This window comes from Leptodactylus fuscus, chromosome 4 (genome assembly GCF_031893055.1).
Source record: "Leptodactylus fuscus isolate aLepFus1 chromosome 4, aLepFus1.hap2, whole genome shotgun sequence".
NCBI lineage: Eukaryota > Metazoa > Chordata > Amphibia > Anura > Leptodactylidae > Leptodactylus > Leptodactylus fuscus.
The window spans coordinates 4,704,836-4,719,994 of NC_134268.1; the positions used below are offsets into that span (position 1 = coordinate 4,704,836).

General features: G+C 53.9%; 1 protein-coding gene across 1 annotated transcript in view; it reads left to right on the forward strand.

The window, feature by feature from the left end:
- Positions 1 to 14,200: 14,200 nt before the first annotated feature.
- LOC142200015 (alanine aminotransferase 2-like) overlaps positions 14,201 to 15,159 on the forward strand; it is a 41,831-nt gene continuing 40,872 nt past the window's right edge. Inside the window, exon 1 of the mRNA XM_075270010.1 lies at positions 14,201 to 14,323. Within this exon, the coding sequence (XP_075126111.1) occupies positions 14,201 to 14,323 (123 nt within the window). The remainder of the gene's footprint in view (positions 14,324 to 15,159) is intronic.

A 15,159-nucleotide genomic window follows, 5' to 3' on the forward strand; every position in this document is an offset into this window, starting at 1 on the left:
TTAATGCTTGACCGAGCTGTATGGCCCCTCACTCTACTCACACTCCAACATACCTCTGTTTACAAGCTGACACAAGGCAGGAATAGTGAAGTCTCTCAGGGTCCTTGTTCAGCAAAGGAAAGTCCTTAATGGGCAAAGCAGCCTGCAGCAGGTCCTCTTAGCACGACATGTGTCCCCCTTCTGCCTGCAGCTTCCTGTATGCACACACTTTTCCTCTCTGGAACATACCATCTTTCTCTGAGCTGTAGGGGGGGTTCTTTTGTGAATAGATTTGCCCTGCAATTTAGTCTTTCAGCAGTAGATGGCAGCAGAAGATCAGACAAATGACACAGTTATTCCATAAGCCCCTTACAAATACATGTCCTTGGATCTCCACCGGGGTCGGAGCACTTCTCCACTTACTAAAGTCCTCCACAATCTCCTTGGTCTTCCCAGCATTAATCCTGAGCTGGTTCCGCTGACATCAGTCCACACAGTCTCGGTATAAGTTTCTGTACTCGCTATCGCCCCCGTCTGTGGTGAGGCTACTATTACAGAGACATCGGAGTACTTCTGTAAGTAACAGCTGGAGGAGTTGTGCCTAAAGTCAGCAGTGTACAGTGTGAAGAGAAATGGGGCAAAAACTGGACCTTGTGGTGCCCCCGTACTACAGATCACAGTGTCAGACACACAGTCCCGGGCTCTCACATACTGAGGTATATAGGTGATATATAACATACAGGGGACGTATAGAATACAGGGGATGTCATTGTGGCTGCAGAGTGAACGCTGTAAAAGTGAAGCCTGTAAGAAAGTTGCACAAATGCCAATTCTTGAATGTCCCCATTTCCCAGTTTCCCAGCACATTGTACTCCCTCCTCCCTTCCTCCCCTCCTCCCTTCCTCCCCTCCTCCCTCCTCCCCTCTTCCCTCCTCCCCTGCTCCTCTCCTCTTTCCTCCCCTCCCTCCTCCCTCTTCCCCTCTTCCCTTGCTCCTCTCCTCCCTCCTCCCCTCTTCCCCTCCTCCCCTCTTCCCCTCCTCCCCTTCCTCCTCCCCTCTTCCCCTCTTCCCCTCCTCCCCTCCTCTCTCCTCCCCTCCTCCCTCCTCCCCTCCTCCCCTCCAAGTCCTGACGATGGAGAATCAAAAAGTTACTAAAGCCAATAATTTCTGGCGAATAAGAGAATTTATGGGGTGAAAGTAACAAAAGATATAATGTGTGTACATGGTTGTCATTGCTGCACTGACTGGTCACTGACCACAGGGGGCGCCGCCACAACCTTGGCTATGATACTGTGTGCTGAGCTGTGTATCTAATCTTCTGATTTGTGCTGAGCTGTGTATCTAATCCCCTGGTGTGTGATAGTGTGTTCTGAGCTGTGTATCTAATACTTACTGGTTTGTATTGGCTAATGCAGGTCATTGTTTTGGAAAAGCTGAATCTCAAGAACGGTACGTCCAAGAGAGTGCGAGTGCGAAACCTTTTTTTTTGCTGCATGTCTGACTTTGTGTCTGGTTTCGCCACGGAGAATGGAGACCACATGACAGAGGACAGGCTCCCACATTACAGGGGCACGAGATGCGTGTCTGTATATAGATAATCATACACATGTGCAGTGTCACTTATGCAGTTTGTGCTCCCCTTGTATCGTCCTCCCTCCTGTGCTCCTTTTGTATCACCCTCCCTCCTGCGCTCCCCTTGTATCGTCCTCCCTCCTGCGCTCCCCTTGTATCGTCCTCCCTCCTGTGCTCCCCTTGTATCATCCTCCCTCCTGTGCTCCCCTTGTATCATCCTCCCTCCTGTGCTTCCCTTGTATCGTCCTCCCTCCTGTGCTCCCCTTGTATCGTCCTCCCTCCTGTGCTCCCCTTGTATCGTCCTCCCTCCCGTGCTCCTCTTGTATCATCCTCCCTCCTGTGCTCCCCTTATATCGTCCTCCCTCCTGTGCTCCCCTTGTATCGTCCTCCCTCCCGTGCTCCTCTTGTATCATCCTCCCTCCTGTGCTCCCCTTATATCGTCCTCCCTCCTGTGCTCCCCTTGTATCGTCCTCTCTCCCGTGCTTCCCTTGTACCGTCCTCCCTCCCATGTTCCTCTTGTATCGTCCTCCCTCCTGTGCTCCCCTTGTATCGTCCTCCCTCCTGTGCTCCCCTTCTATCGTCCTCCCTCCTGTGCTCCTTTTGTATCGTCCTCCCTCCTGTGCTCCCCTTGTATCGTCCTCCCTCCCGTGCTCCCCTTGTATCGTCCTCGCTCCTGTGCTCCTTTTGTATCATCCTCTCTCCTGTGCTCCCCTTGTATCGTCCTCCCTCCTGTGCTCCTTTTGTATCGTCCTTCCTCCTGTGCTCCCCTTGTATCGTCCTCCCTCCTGTGCTCCCCTTGTATCGTCCTCCCTCCTGTGCTCCCCTTGTATCGTCCTCCCTCCTGCACTCCCCTTGTATCGTCCTCTCTCCTGCGCTCCCCTTGTATCGCCCTCCCTCCCGTGCTCCCCTTGTATCGTCCTCCCTCCTGTGCTCCCCTTGTATCGTCCTCCCTCCCGTGCTCCCCTTGTATCGTCCTCCCTCTTGTGCTCCCCTTGTATTGTCCTCCCTCCCGTGCTCCCCTTGTATCGTCCTCCCTCCTGCGCTCCCTTTGTATCGTCCTCTCTCTCGTGCTCCTTTTGTATCGTCCTCCCTCCTCTGCTCCCCTTGTATCGTCCTCCCTCCCGTGCTCCCTTTGTATCGTCCTCCCTCCCGTGCTCCCCTTGTATCGTCCTCTCTCCTGTGGTCCCCTTGTATCATCCTCCCTCCTGTGCTCCTTTTGTATCGTCCTCCCTCCTGCACTCCCCTTGTATCGTCCTCCCTCCTGTGCTCCCCTTGTATCCTTCTCCCTCCTGTGCTCCCCTTGTATCGTCCTCCCTCCTGCGCTCCCCTTGTATCGTCCTCCCTCCTGTGCTCCCTTTGTATCGTCCTCCCTCCTGTGCTCCCCTTGTATCGTCCTCTCTCCTGTGCTCCCCTTGTATCGTCCTCCCTCCTGTGCTTCCCTTGTATCGTCCTCCCTCCTGTGCTCCCCTTGTATCGTCCTCCCTCCTGTGCTCCCCTTGTATCGTCCTCCCTCCTGTGCTCCCCTTGTATCGTCCTCCCTCCCGTGCTCCCCTTGTATCGTCCTCCCTCCTGCGCTCCCCTTGTATTGTCCTCCCTCCTGTGCTCCCCTTGTATCGTCCTCTCTCCTGTGCGCCCCTTGTATTGTCCTCCCTCCTGTGCTCCCCTTGTATCGTCCTCCCTCCTGTGCTCCCCTTGTATTGTCCTCCCTCCTGTGCTCCCCTTGTATCGTCCTCCCTCCCGTGCTCCCCTTGTATCGTCCTCCCTCCTGCGCTCCCCTTGTATTGTCCTCCCTCCTGTGCTCCCCTTGTATCATCCTCCCTCCTGTGCTCCTTTTGTATCGTCCTCCCTCCTGCACTCCCCTTGTATCGTCCTCCCTCCTGTGCTCCCCTTGTATCCTTCTCCCTCCTGTGCTCCCCTTGTATCGTCCTCCCTCCTGCGCTCCCCTTGTATCGTCCTCCCTCCTGTGCTCCCTTTGTATCGTCCTCCCTCCTGCGCTCCCCTTGTATCGTCCTCTCTCCTGTGCTCCCCTTGTATCGTCCTCCCTCCTGTGCTCCCCTTGTATCGTCCTCCCTCCTGTGCTCCCCTTGTATCGTCCTCCCTCCTGTGCTCCCCTTGTATCGTCCTCCCTCCTGTGCTCCCCTTGTATCGTCCTCCCTCCCGTGCTCCCCTTATATCGTCCTCCCTCCTGCGATCCCCTTGTATTGTCCTCCCTCCTGTGCGCCCCTTGTATTGTCCTCCCTCCTGTGCTCCCCTTGTATCATCCTCCCTCCTGTGCTCCTTTTGTATCGTCCTCCCTCCTGCACTCCCCTTGTATCGTCCTCCCTCCTGTGCTCCCCTTGTATCCTTCTCCCTCCTGTGCTCCCCTTGTATCGTCCTCCCTCCTGTGCTCCCCTTGTATCGTCCTCCCTCCCGTGCTCCCCTTGTATCGTCCTCCCTCCTGCGCTCCCCTTGTATTGTCCTCCCTCCTGTGCTCCCCTTGTATCGTCCTCCCTCCTGTGCGCCCCTTGTATTGTCCTCCCTCCTGCGCTCCCCTTGTATCGTCCTCCCTCCTGTGCGCCCCTTGTATTGTCCTCCCTCCTGTGCTCCCCTTGTATCGTCCTCCCTCCTGTGCTCCCCTTGTATTGTCCTCCCTCCTGTGCTCCCCTTGTATCGTCCTCCCTCCTGTGCTCCCCTTGTATCATCCTCCCTCCTGTGCTCCCCTTGTATCGTCCTCCCTCCTGCGCTCCCCTTGTATTGTCCTCCCGGATACACCTGGAGACAGTGGTGTGGTGTAAGGGTTTGCCACCATGGCCACCACCAGGGCGCCCTATATCAGACAATGAAGAACTTCTTCAGTGTTGTGATGCAACGTGCAGCACCACCTAGAGGTAAGCCTGGACAGGAGTGTGGAGAGGTGAGTATATGATCAATTACAATAATACAATAGGTAGTGGCTAGTTACAAAAAGAACGGTGGCCTCAGTCCCTGCTATGAGGAGCCACCTGAGGCCATCGCTTCATTGCAAACACAGCCAAAGGCCACAAAAAACAAGGTCACAGGCCACGTGTGCCATAGAGAAACCCTCGCCAGGTGAGACCCGTAGCCCCTCTCTGGACACTATACTATGATATGGGCACTATAGATGGTACTTTTAGGGCACGTATACTGTCAGTCTGTGCAGGTCCTCCAGGTGTCTTCTTCACACCAGGGCTTTGGGCAGTTTGACCTGGTTTTGTAATGGTAGTTCTTGGATCTTGAGAGGTTTTTCCATGAATTGTAGATCTCTGTGTGTTCCTGCAGCTTTACCCTCCGGGGAGGCTCCTGACACTGAGCAGACACAGCTGAGCACACACTGATGACCTCCAGCCCTGACTCTGACACATAACATGTGAGTGTCAGGATTGTCCATGTCCACCATTGCTGCCTACTCTGCAGGTGCCCCCACATGACCCCACACACAGGTATGTGGAGCTTAAGAAATGCTGGGGAGAGGGCAGCCATTGCCTTGGTTGCTGCTGTAGCGGATCAATGTCAGGTAAACAGCACCAGGTGTTTCAAGCCTCCACTTTGGGTTATCTCAGTGACCCCTGACCCTGCACCTGTGGCTGCAGTGACCTGAGACGCACATCATCCTATAGGTAACCCCTGGCATCTCCTGAGGGCACCCACTGTGGGTCAGCCATGATGGACACCACAGGTTCCCCAGCTCTATAGGAGACATGATGTTAGGGGGCAGAAGGTCTCAGGCTCAGATGGTGCAGCAGTAATAAGGGCATTGTAGACTCTTTGTGTCATGGCGGCCATGTTATGTCTCAGTAGTGGACACTCAGCCCCAACTTCACAAAAAAACAGAAATGTAGAGATGTTTGTAACTTTATCAAAAGAGTAAACCTGAAATCTCCCCTGGCCAGAAGTAGTCAGCCCCTTTGCTCAGAGTATTCGGCCCCTTTGCTCTGAGTATTTGCCCCTTTGCTCGGAGTATTCAGCCCCTTTGCTCAGAGTATTCGGCCCCTTTGCTCTGAGTATTTGCCCCTTTGCTCGGAGTATTCAGCCCCTTTGCTCGAAGTATTCGGCCCCTTTGCTCGGAGTATTTTCCCCTTTGCTCGGAGTATTTGCCCCTTTGCTCGGAGTATTTGCCCCTTCTAAGCTCACACAGCCCGGAGTCTTCTTGATACAAGTCTGGATTTGGGGCTCCTCTGCGGTTCTTCCTGGCAGATCCTCTCCAGTTCCATCAGGTTGGATGGAGGACGTTGGTGGAGCCATTGTCAGGTCTCTCCAGAGAAGCTCCATTGGGTTCAGGTCGGGGCTCTGGCTGGGCCGGTCAGTAATGGTCACAGGGTTGTTCCTTTGTTATTTTAGCCGTGTGCTGAGGGTCATTGTCTTGTTGGACGGTGAAGCTTCGCCCGGTCTGAGGTCCAGAGCGCTCTGAGAGGTTTCTTCCAGGATCTCTCTGTACTGGGCCGCATTCATCTTTCCTTCCATTACCACCAGTCGTCCTGCCCCATAGCCTGATGCTGCCCCCCATGTGTCACTGGTGGGATTGTATTGGGCCGGGCCTGGTTGTCTCCACACAGACCATCCTCAGAGCAGAGAATCTTATCTCTCATAGTCTGGGAGTCCTTCTTGTGTTTTTGGCTTTCCTATGTCTTGCACTGAGGTGAGGTTTCCTTCGGGCCCCTCTGCCATAAAGCCCTGACTGGTGGAGGCCGCAGTGATCGGTGACTTTGTGGAACGTTCTCCCATCCCCCTCCTGTATCTCAGGAGCTCGGCCTCAGTGATCGTTGGCTTCTTCTTTACCTCTCTCACCAAGGCTCTTCTCCCACCATTGCTCAGTTTGTCTGGATGGCCGGGTCTAGGAAGATTTCTGCTCGTCCCAAACTTCTTCCATGTAAGGATTATGGAGGCCGCTGTGCTCTGAGGAACCTTGGCCAGATCTGGGCCTTGCACAATCCTGTCTCTGAGCTCCTGGGACAGTTCCTTTGACCTCCTGATTCTCCTATGCTGTGACCTGTGAGGTCTTATTATAGACAGGTCTGCGCCTCCTAATCACATCCAATCAGGTTAATTACACACAGCCGACCTCTAATGAAGGAGAAGAAGCATCTCAAGGAGGATCAGAAGGAAATGGACACCTGTGAGATACATATGAGGGTCACAGCAAAGGCTCCGGATACTTCTGGCCGGGGGAGAGCTCAGGTTTTCTCTCCATTTCTGTTTTATCTGTCAGGAGGGGCCGAGTGTCAATTACTGAGACATAACATGGCGGCAAGGAGACAACGAGGGAGACATGGGAAGGGTCTGAAGACTTTCCGGACCCCTGTATATAGCAGGATTGGTCTCTGACCTTCTCATTATTATAACATATAACACCCTCCCCACGTCCCCTCTCAGGAGATCTTTATAACCACTTGGTCCTCTCTCTCTCTCTATATATATATATATCAGGGTGTTGAGGATTCTGACTCCGACCCGCGATGACTCCGGTTATGGTGAGACATGTTCTTATAGTCCTGCGGCTCCTGCCTGACACTGAGCAGACACTGGTGACCTCAGCCCTGACTCCATCACTTACTACATAGAGGTATTACTCTGTGTGACCACCTGGGGGCACTACACTCCTCATCATCGTCACATTGGCGGTGCAGGGTGATGAGGGACCGGAGTGGGGACCTGTATGACAGGCACAGGACTTCGAGCTCTCTGGGGATTATGTCAGAACTGATAAAACAAATCCACAAAAATATAACGAAATCTGAAAACTAAAATAAAATAATCCCAAAATCTGAAATGTTCTGTTTAAATCATTTTAATATTATTAAATATCTTAATTACTGTTATAGGGCTGTGGCTGTCACTGTTATGGGGCGCTGTGACTGTCACAGTCCCTGTGCTGAGGCTTCTCCAGATCTGCCCCTGTGCTGAGGCTACTCCAGACCTACCCCTGTGCTGAGGCTACTCCAGATCTGCCCCTGTGCTGAGGCTACTCCAGATCTGCCCCTGTGCTGAGGCTACTCCAGATCTGCCCCTGTGCTGAGGCTACTCCAGATCTGCCCCTGTGCTGAGGCTTCTCCAGATCTGCCCCTGTGCTGAGGCTTCTCCAGACCTGCCCCTGTGCTGAGGCTACTCCAGATCTGTCCCTTTGCTGAGGCTACTCCAGATCTGCCCCTGTGCTGAGGCTTCTCCAGATCTGCTCCTGTGCTGAGGCTACTCCAGATCTGTCCCTGTGCTGAGGCTACTCCAGATCTGCCCCTGTGCTGAGGCTACTCCAGATCTGCCCCTGTGCTGAGGCTACTCCAGATCTGTCCCTGTGCTGAGTTACTCCAGATCTGCCCCTGTGCTGAGGCTACTTCAGATCTTCCCCGGACCTCACATATGTCAGAGACCTGGGGGAGATATAGCGGGACTCCAGCACTCTTCTTGTCACCTTCTCACAACTGTTCCCCCCCCAAAAAAAAAAAAAAAACATATGCATTTTGCAGACTATAGCACTCCCAGGTGCAGATTTATTCACATGGCTCACATGGATCAAGATCACTATGTCTGTGATTTTAGGACTTTCCAGTTGCCCCCACAAATCTCAGGACGCAGATACAGCAGATACAATAATGGAGCGGAGGGCAGTTATCACCCTGAGTATATTCGAGGCGCTCTCTGTTTTCTGCTCCTATGTTCGGGGCACTCTCTGTTGTCCACTCTTATATTCAGAGCACTCTCTGTTGTCTGCTCCAATGTTCGGGGCACTTTCTGTTTTCCGTTCCTATGTTCGGGGCACTCGCTGTTTCGGGGCACTCTCCGTTCTCCGCTCTTATGTTCGGGGCACTCTCCGTTCTCCGCTCTTATGTTTGGGGCACTCTCCGTTCTCCGCTCCTATGTTCGGGGCACTCTCCGTTGTCCGCTCCTATGTTCGGGGCACTCTCCGTTGTCTGCTCCTATGTTCGGGGCACTCTCCGTTCTCCGCTCCTATGTTCGGGGCACTCTCCGTTGTCCACTCCTATGTTCGGGGCACTCACTGTTTCGGGGCACTCTCCATTGTCCACTCCTATGTTCGGGGCACTCTCCGTTGTCCGCTCCTATGTTCGGGGCACTCTCCGTTCTCCGCTCCTATGTTCAGGGCACTCTCCGTTGTCCGCTCCTATGTTCGGGGCACTCTCCGTTGTCCGCTCCTATGTTCGGGGCACTCTCTGTTGTCCGCTCCTATGTTCAGGGCACTCTCCGTTCTCCGCTCCTATGTTCGGGGCACTCTCCGTTGTTCGCTCCTATGTTCGAGGCACTCTCCGTTCTCCGCTCCTATGTTCGGGGCTCTCTCCGTTGTCCGCTCCTATGTTCGGGACACTCGCTGTTTCGGGCCCTCTCCCTTGTCTGCTCCTATGTTCGGGGCACTCTCTTTTGTCCGCTCCTATGTTCGAGGCACTCTCCGTTGTCCGCTCTTATGTTCGGGGCACTCTCCGTTGTCCGCTCTTATGTTCGGGGCACTCTCCGTTGTCCGCTCCTATGTTCGGGGCACTCTCCATTGTCCGCTCCTATGTTCAAGGCACTCTCCGTTGTCCGCTCTTATGTTCGGGGCACTCTCCGTTGTCCGCTCTTATGTTCGGGGCACTCCCTGTTGTCCGCTCTTATGTTCGGGGCACTCTCCGTTGTCCGCTCTTATGTTCGGGGCACTCTCCGTTGTCCGCTCTTATGTTCGGGGCACTCTCCGTTGTCCGCTCCTATGTTGGGGGCACTCTCCGTTGTCCGCTCTTATGTTCGGGGCACTCTCCGTTGTCCGCTCTTATGTTCGGGGCACTCTCCGTTGTCCGCTCTTATGTTCGGGGCACTCTCCATTGTCCGCTCCTATGTTCGGGGCACTCTCCGTTGTCCGCTCTTATGTTCGGGGCACTCTCCGTTGTCCGCTCCTATGTTCGGGGCACTCTCCGTTGTCCTCTCCTATGTTCGGGGCACTCTCCGTTGTCTGCTCTTATGTTCTGGGCACTCTCCGTTGTCCGCTCCTATGTTCGGAGCACTCTCCTTTGTCCGCTCCTATGTTCGGGGCACTCTCCTTTGTCCACTCCTATGTTCGGGGCACTCTCCGTTGTCCGCTCTTATGTTCGGGGCACTCTCCGTTGTCCGCTCCTATGTTCGGGGCACTCTCCATTGTCCGCTCCTATGTTCAAGGCACTCTCCGTTGTCCGCTCTTATGTTCGGGGCACTCTCCGTTGTCCGCTCTTATGTTCGGGGCACTCCCTGTTGTCCGCTCTTATGTTCGGGGCACTCTCCGTTGTCCGCTCTTATGTTCGGGGCACTCTCCGTTGTCCGCTCTTATGTTCGGGGCACTCTCCGTTGTCCGCTCCTATGTTGGGGGCACTCTCCGTTGTCCGCTCTTATGTTCGGGGCACTCTCCGTTGTCCGCTCTTATGTTCGGGGCACTCTCCGTTGTCCGCTCTTATGTTCGGGGCACTCTCCATTGTCCGCTCCTATGTTCGGGGCACTCTCCGTTGTCCGCTCTTATGTTCGGGGCACTCTCCGTTGTCCGCTCCTATGTTCGGGGCACTCTCCTTTGTCCGCTCCTATGTTCGGGGCACTCTCCTTTGTCCGCTCCTATGTTCGGGGCACTCTCCGTTGTCCGCTCCTATGTTCGGGGCACTCTCCGTTGTCCTCTCCTATGTTCGGGGCACTCTCCGTTGTCTGCTCTTATGTTCTGGGCACTCTCCGTTGTCCGCTCCTATGTTCGGAGCACTCTCCTTTGTCCGCTCCTATGTTCGGGGCACTCTCCTTTGTCCGCTCCTATGTTCGGGGCACTCTCCGTTGTCCGCTCCTATGTTCGGGGCACTCTCCGTTGTCCGCTCCTATGTTCGGGGCACTCTCCGTTGTCTGCTCTTATGTTCGGGGCACTCTCCGTTGTCCGCTCCTATGTTCAGGGCACTCTCCGTTCTCCGCTCCTATGTTGGGGGCACTCTCCGTTGTCCGCTCCTATGTTGGGGGCACTCTCCGTTGTCCGCTCTTATGTTCGGGGCACTCTCCTTTGTCCGCTCCTATATTCGGGGCACTCTCCGTTGTCCGCTCTTATTCTTGGGGCACTCGCTGTTTTGGGGCACTCTCCTTTGTCCTCTCCTATGTTCAGGGCACTCTCCGTTGTCCGCTCCTATGTTGGGGGCACTCTCCGTTGTCCGCTCCTATGTTCGGGGCACTCTCCGTTGTCCGCTCCTATGTTCGGGGCTCTCTCCGTTGTCCGCTCCTATGTTCGGGGCTCTCTCCGTTGTCCGCTCCTATGTTCGGGACACTCGCTGTTTCGGGCCCTCTCCCTTGTCTGCTCCTATGTTCGGGGCACTCTTTTTTGTCCGCTCCTATGTTCGAGGCACTCTCCGTTGTCCGCTCCTATGTTCGGGGCACTCTCCGTTGTCCGCTCTTATGTTCGGGGCACTCTCCGTTGTCCGCTCTTATGTTCGGGGCACTCTCCGTTGTCCGCTCCTATGTTCGGGGCACTCTCCATTGTCCGCTCCTATGTTCGAGGCACTCTCCGTTGTCCGCTCTTATGTTCGGGGCACTCTCCGTTGTCCGCTCTTATGTTCGGGGCACTCTCCGTTGTCCGCTCTTATGTTCGGGGCACTCTCTGTTGTCCGCTCCTATGTTCGGGGCACTCTCCGTTGTCCGCTCCTATGTTCGAGGCACTCTCCGTTGTCCGCTTTTATGTTCGGGGCACTCTCCGTTGTCCGCTCTTATGTTCGGGGCACTCTCCGTTGTCCGCTCTTATGTTCGAGGCACTCTCCGTTGTCCGCTCTTATGTTCGGGGCACTCTCCGTTGTCCGCTCTTATGTTCGGGGCACTCTCCGTTGTCCGCTCTTATGTTCGGGGCACTCTCCGTTGTCCGCTCTTATGTTCGGGGCACTCTCCGTTGTCCGCTCTTATGTTCGGGGCACTCTCCGTTGTCCGCTCTTATGTTCGGGGCACTCTCCATTGTCCGCTCCTATGTTCGGGGCACTCTCCGTTGTCCGCTCTTATGTTCGGGGCACTCTCCATTGTCCGCTCCTATGTTCGGGGCACTCTCCTTTGTCCGCTCCTATGTTCAGGGCACTCTCCTTTGTCCGCTCCTATGTTTGGGGCACTCTCCGTTGTCCGCTCCTATGTTCGGGGCACTCTCCTTTGTCCGCTCCTATGTTCGGGGCACTCTCCGTTGTCTGCTCTTATGTTCTGGGCACTCTCCGTTGTCCGCTCCTATGTTCAGAGCACTCTCCTTTGTCCGCTCCTATGTTCGGGGCACTCTCCTTTGTCCGCTCCTATGTTCGGGGCACTCTCCGTTGTCCGCTCCTATGTTCGGGGCACTCTCCGTTGTCCGCTCCTATGTTCGGGGCACTCTCCGTTGTCTGCTCTTATGTTCAGGGCACTCTCCGTTCTCCGCTCCTATGTTCAGGGCACTCTCCGTTCTCCGCTCCTATGTTCAGGGCACTCTCCGTTCTCCGCTCCTATGTTCAGGGCACTCTCCATTGTCCGCTCCTATGTTGGGGGCACTCTCCGTTGTCCGCTCCTATGTTGGGGGCACTCTCCATTGTCCGCTCTTATGTTCGGGGCACTCTCCTTTGTCCGCTCCTATATTCGGGGCACTCTCCGTTGTCCGCTCTTATTCTTGGGGCACTCGCTGTTTTGGGGCACTCTCCTTTGTCCTCTCCTATGTTCGGGGCACTCTCCGTTGTCCGCTCCTATGTTCAGGGCACTCTCCGTTGTCCGCTCCTATGTTCAGGGCACTCTCCGTTGTCCGCTCTTATGTTCGGGGCACTCTCCGTTGTCCGCTCCTATGTTCGGGGCACTCTCCGTTGTCCGCTCTTATGTTCGGGGCACTCTCCGTTGTCCGCTCTTATGTTCGGAGCACTCTCCGTTGTCCAATCCTATGTTGGGGGCACTCTCCGTTGTCCGCTCCTATGTTCGGGGCACTCTCCGTTGTCCGCTCTTATGTTCGGGGCACTCTCCGTTGTCCGCTCCTATGTTCAGGGCACTCTCCGTTGTCCGCTCCTATGTTGGGGGCACTCTCCGTTGTCCGCTCCTATGTTCGGGGCACTCTCCGTTGTCCGCTCTTATGTTCGGGGCACTCTCCGTTGTCCGCTCCTATGTTCGGGGCACTCTCCGTTGTCCGCTCTTATGTTCGGGGCACTCTCCGTTGTCCGCTCCTATGTTGGGGGCACTCTCCGTTGTCCGCTCCTATGTTCGGGGCACTCTCCGTTGTCCGCTCCTATGTTCGGGGCACTCTCCGTTGTCCGCTCTTATGTTCGGGGCACTCTCCGTTGTCCGCTCTTATGTTGGGGGCACTCTCCGTTGTCCGCTCCTTTGTTCGGGGCACTCTCCTTTGTCCTCTCCCATGTTCGGGGTACTCTCCGTTGTCCGCTCTTATGTTCGGGGCACTACGTTGCACTATTTCTTCAACAGTAGGACAGGATGGAGCGGGACTGGTTGTGCTGGTTCAGGACCTGACTTATCTGTTCAGGACTCTCCGCAGATGTCTCTCAGCTGCTGTAATGAATGTGACCACCCGAGTGAGACAAGTGGCTGTGATTGTCCGGAGGTCCACACACCGTGGGGGGGACAGAGCCATATTACACGCACCCCTGGTTTAGATTCTGAGCACCCCCCCCCCCCCCAGTATTATCCTACTGCCTCTAATATTCAGACAGATCCCCCTCATATCCTAATCCTAATGGGGCGCGCTGTGCCTGGCAGGGTTACACTCCTGGAGACATCCAGTCACTGACAGGGGCAGAGTTATTGAGTCTATCACAGGCTGCAGCGCCCCCGCAGGATGGGAAGTATCCGGCGGTCTGCAGTAGTAGTGCACACATTGTAGTGACTGAGAACAACGACCCCCATCATCCATCCAGATGTCAGGAGTGTATGGAGATGGGGAGAAGGGCCCATCACTGTCCCAGTACAGAAGAAGATTGGTGACCTGCGACCTGTGTGGTTAATAAGTGACCCCTCCCCACATTACACGGTAACCAGATCACCGGATCCCTCCCCAGTTAATAATTCCTCCAGGATCAGCAAAGACACAGCAAGACACAGCCGGTCCTCCAGTCACCATCAAAGCAGATAAGGTAAGAGAGGATGGGGGTAAGTGGTGTATAGTTATACTGGGAGGATGGGGGTAGTAGGTGTATAGTTATACTGGGAGGATGGGGGTAGTAGGTGTATAGTTATACTGGGAGGATGGGGGTAGTAGGTGTATAGTTATACTGGGAGGATGGGGGTAGTAGGTGTATAGTTATACTGGGAGGATGGGGGTAGTAGGTGTATAGTTATACTGGGAGGATGGGGGTAAGTGGTGTATAGTTATACTGGGAGGATGGGGGTAGTAGGTGTATAGTTATACTGGGAGGATGGGGGTAGTAGGTGTATAGTTATACTGGGAGGATGGGGGTAGTAGGTGTATAGTTATACTGGGAGGATGGGGGTAGTAGGTGTATAGTTATACTGGGAGGATGGGGGTAGTAGGTGTATAGTTATACTGGGAGGATGGGGGTAGTAGGTGTATAGTTATACTGGGAGGATGGGGGTAGTAGGTGTATAGTAACATGATGGGGCGCCACTGTACAATGGCGATGGGTGCAGTATACGAGAATGTCAGATATATCACAATATTGGGGTGTCAGACTTTCCTCTGCTCCATATCATTACATCTTGTGTCCATCTTGGATCTTGCTGTAGTCAGGATGACGCCCAGGAAGAAGCTGCTAACTATAGAGTCAATGAATCCGAGGGTTCGAGCTGCCAAAGTCCCAATCGTGGGCTCTCTCTTTACCCGAGCTGGCGAGATCCAAAGGGAAATCCAAGAGGTAACAAAACTGATATAATACTAGATCCTAAAATGTAAGATACTGGATACTAACATATATATATACTAGGCTCTGTCCGCAACCTCGTCTGCAGGTGGTTGCGTGTTCATAACAGTAGTGAAGCCATGTCATTTACCAGGATACAAAGTAGCCGATGTGTTACTCCAGGTGACAGAGTATCTATGGGACAAATCTCATCCAAATCCACTCAGTGGTTATTGTGTGATTGAGGAACAAACATCCAAACTGTCACATGTATAATAGTAGTAGGATAGGATATATATATACTGTCACATGTATAATATTAGTAGGATTAGTCTCCCACCAGAATATAAGACAGGGCTGCAGGTCTCCACCTACAGATATAAGATACTGGATCTCTTACCTACTAGATCTTGCACACAAAATAACATACTTGATTTCCCCTACAATATAATATACAATAAGATAAGATAAGATGTCCCTCCCCCCACACACACACTATATATATATTATACAGTCGTGGCCAAAAGTTCTGAGACTGCCACAAATCTCCTCTTGTCACATGATCTGCTCCCTCTGGTTTCTGTGTTTGTCAGATGTTTTTATCACATACAGAAATAGAATTGCAATCATATTCGGAGTAATAAAAGCTTATAGTGACAGTTAGAAGGAGTTAGTGCAGCGGTGTAATATTTGCAGTGTTGCCCCTTCTTCTTCTTCAGGACCTCTGCAATTCTCCCTGGCAGCTCTCAATCACCTTCTGGACCAAATCCTGACTGATAGCCGTCCATTCTTGCACAATCAATGCTTGCATTTTGTCAGAATTTGTAGGTTTTTGTTTGTCCCCCCGTCTC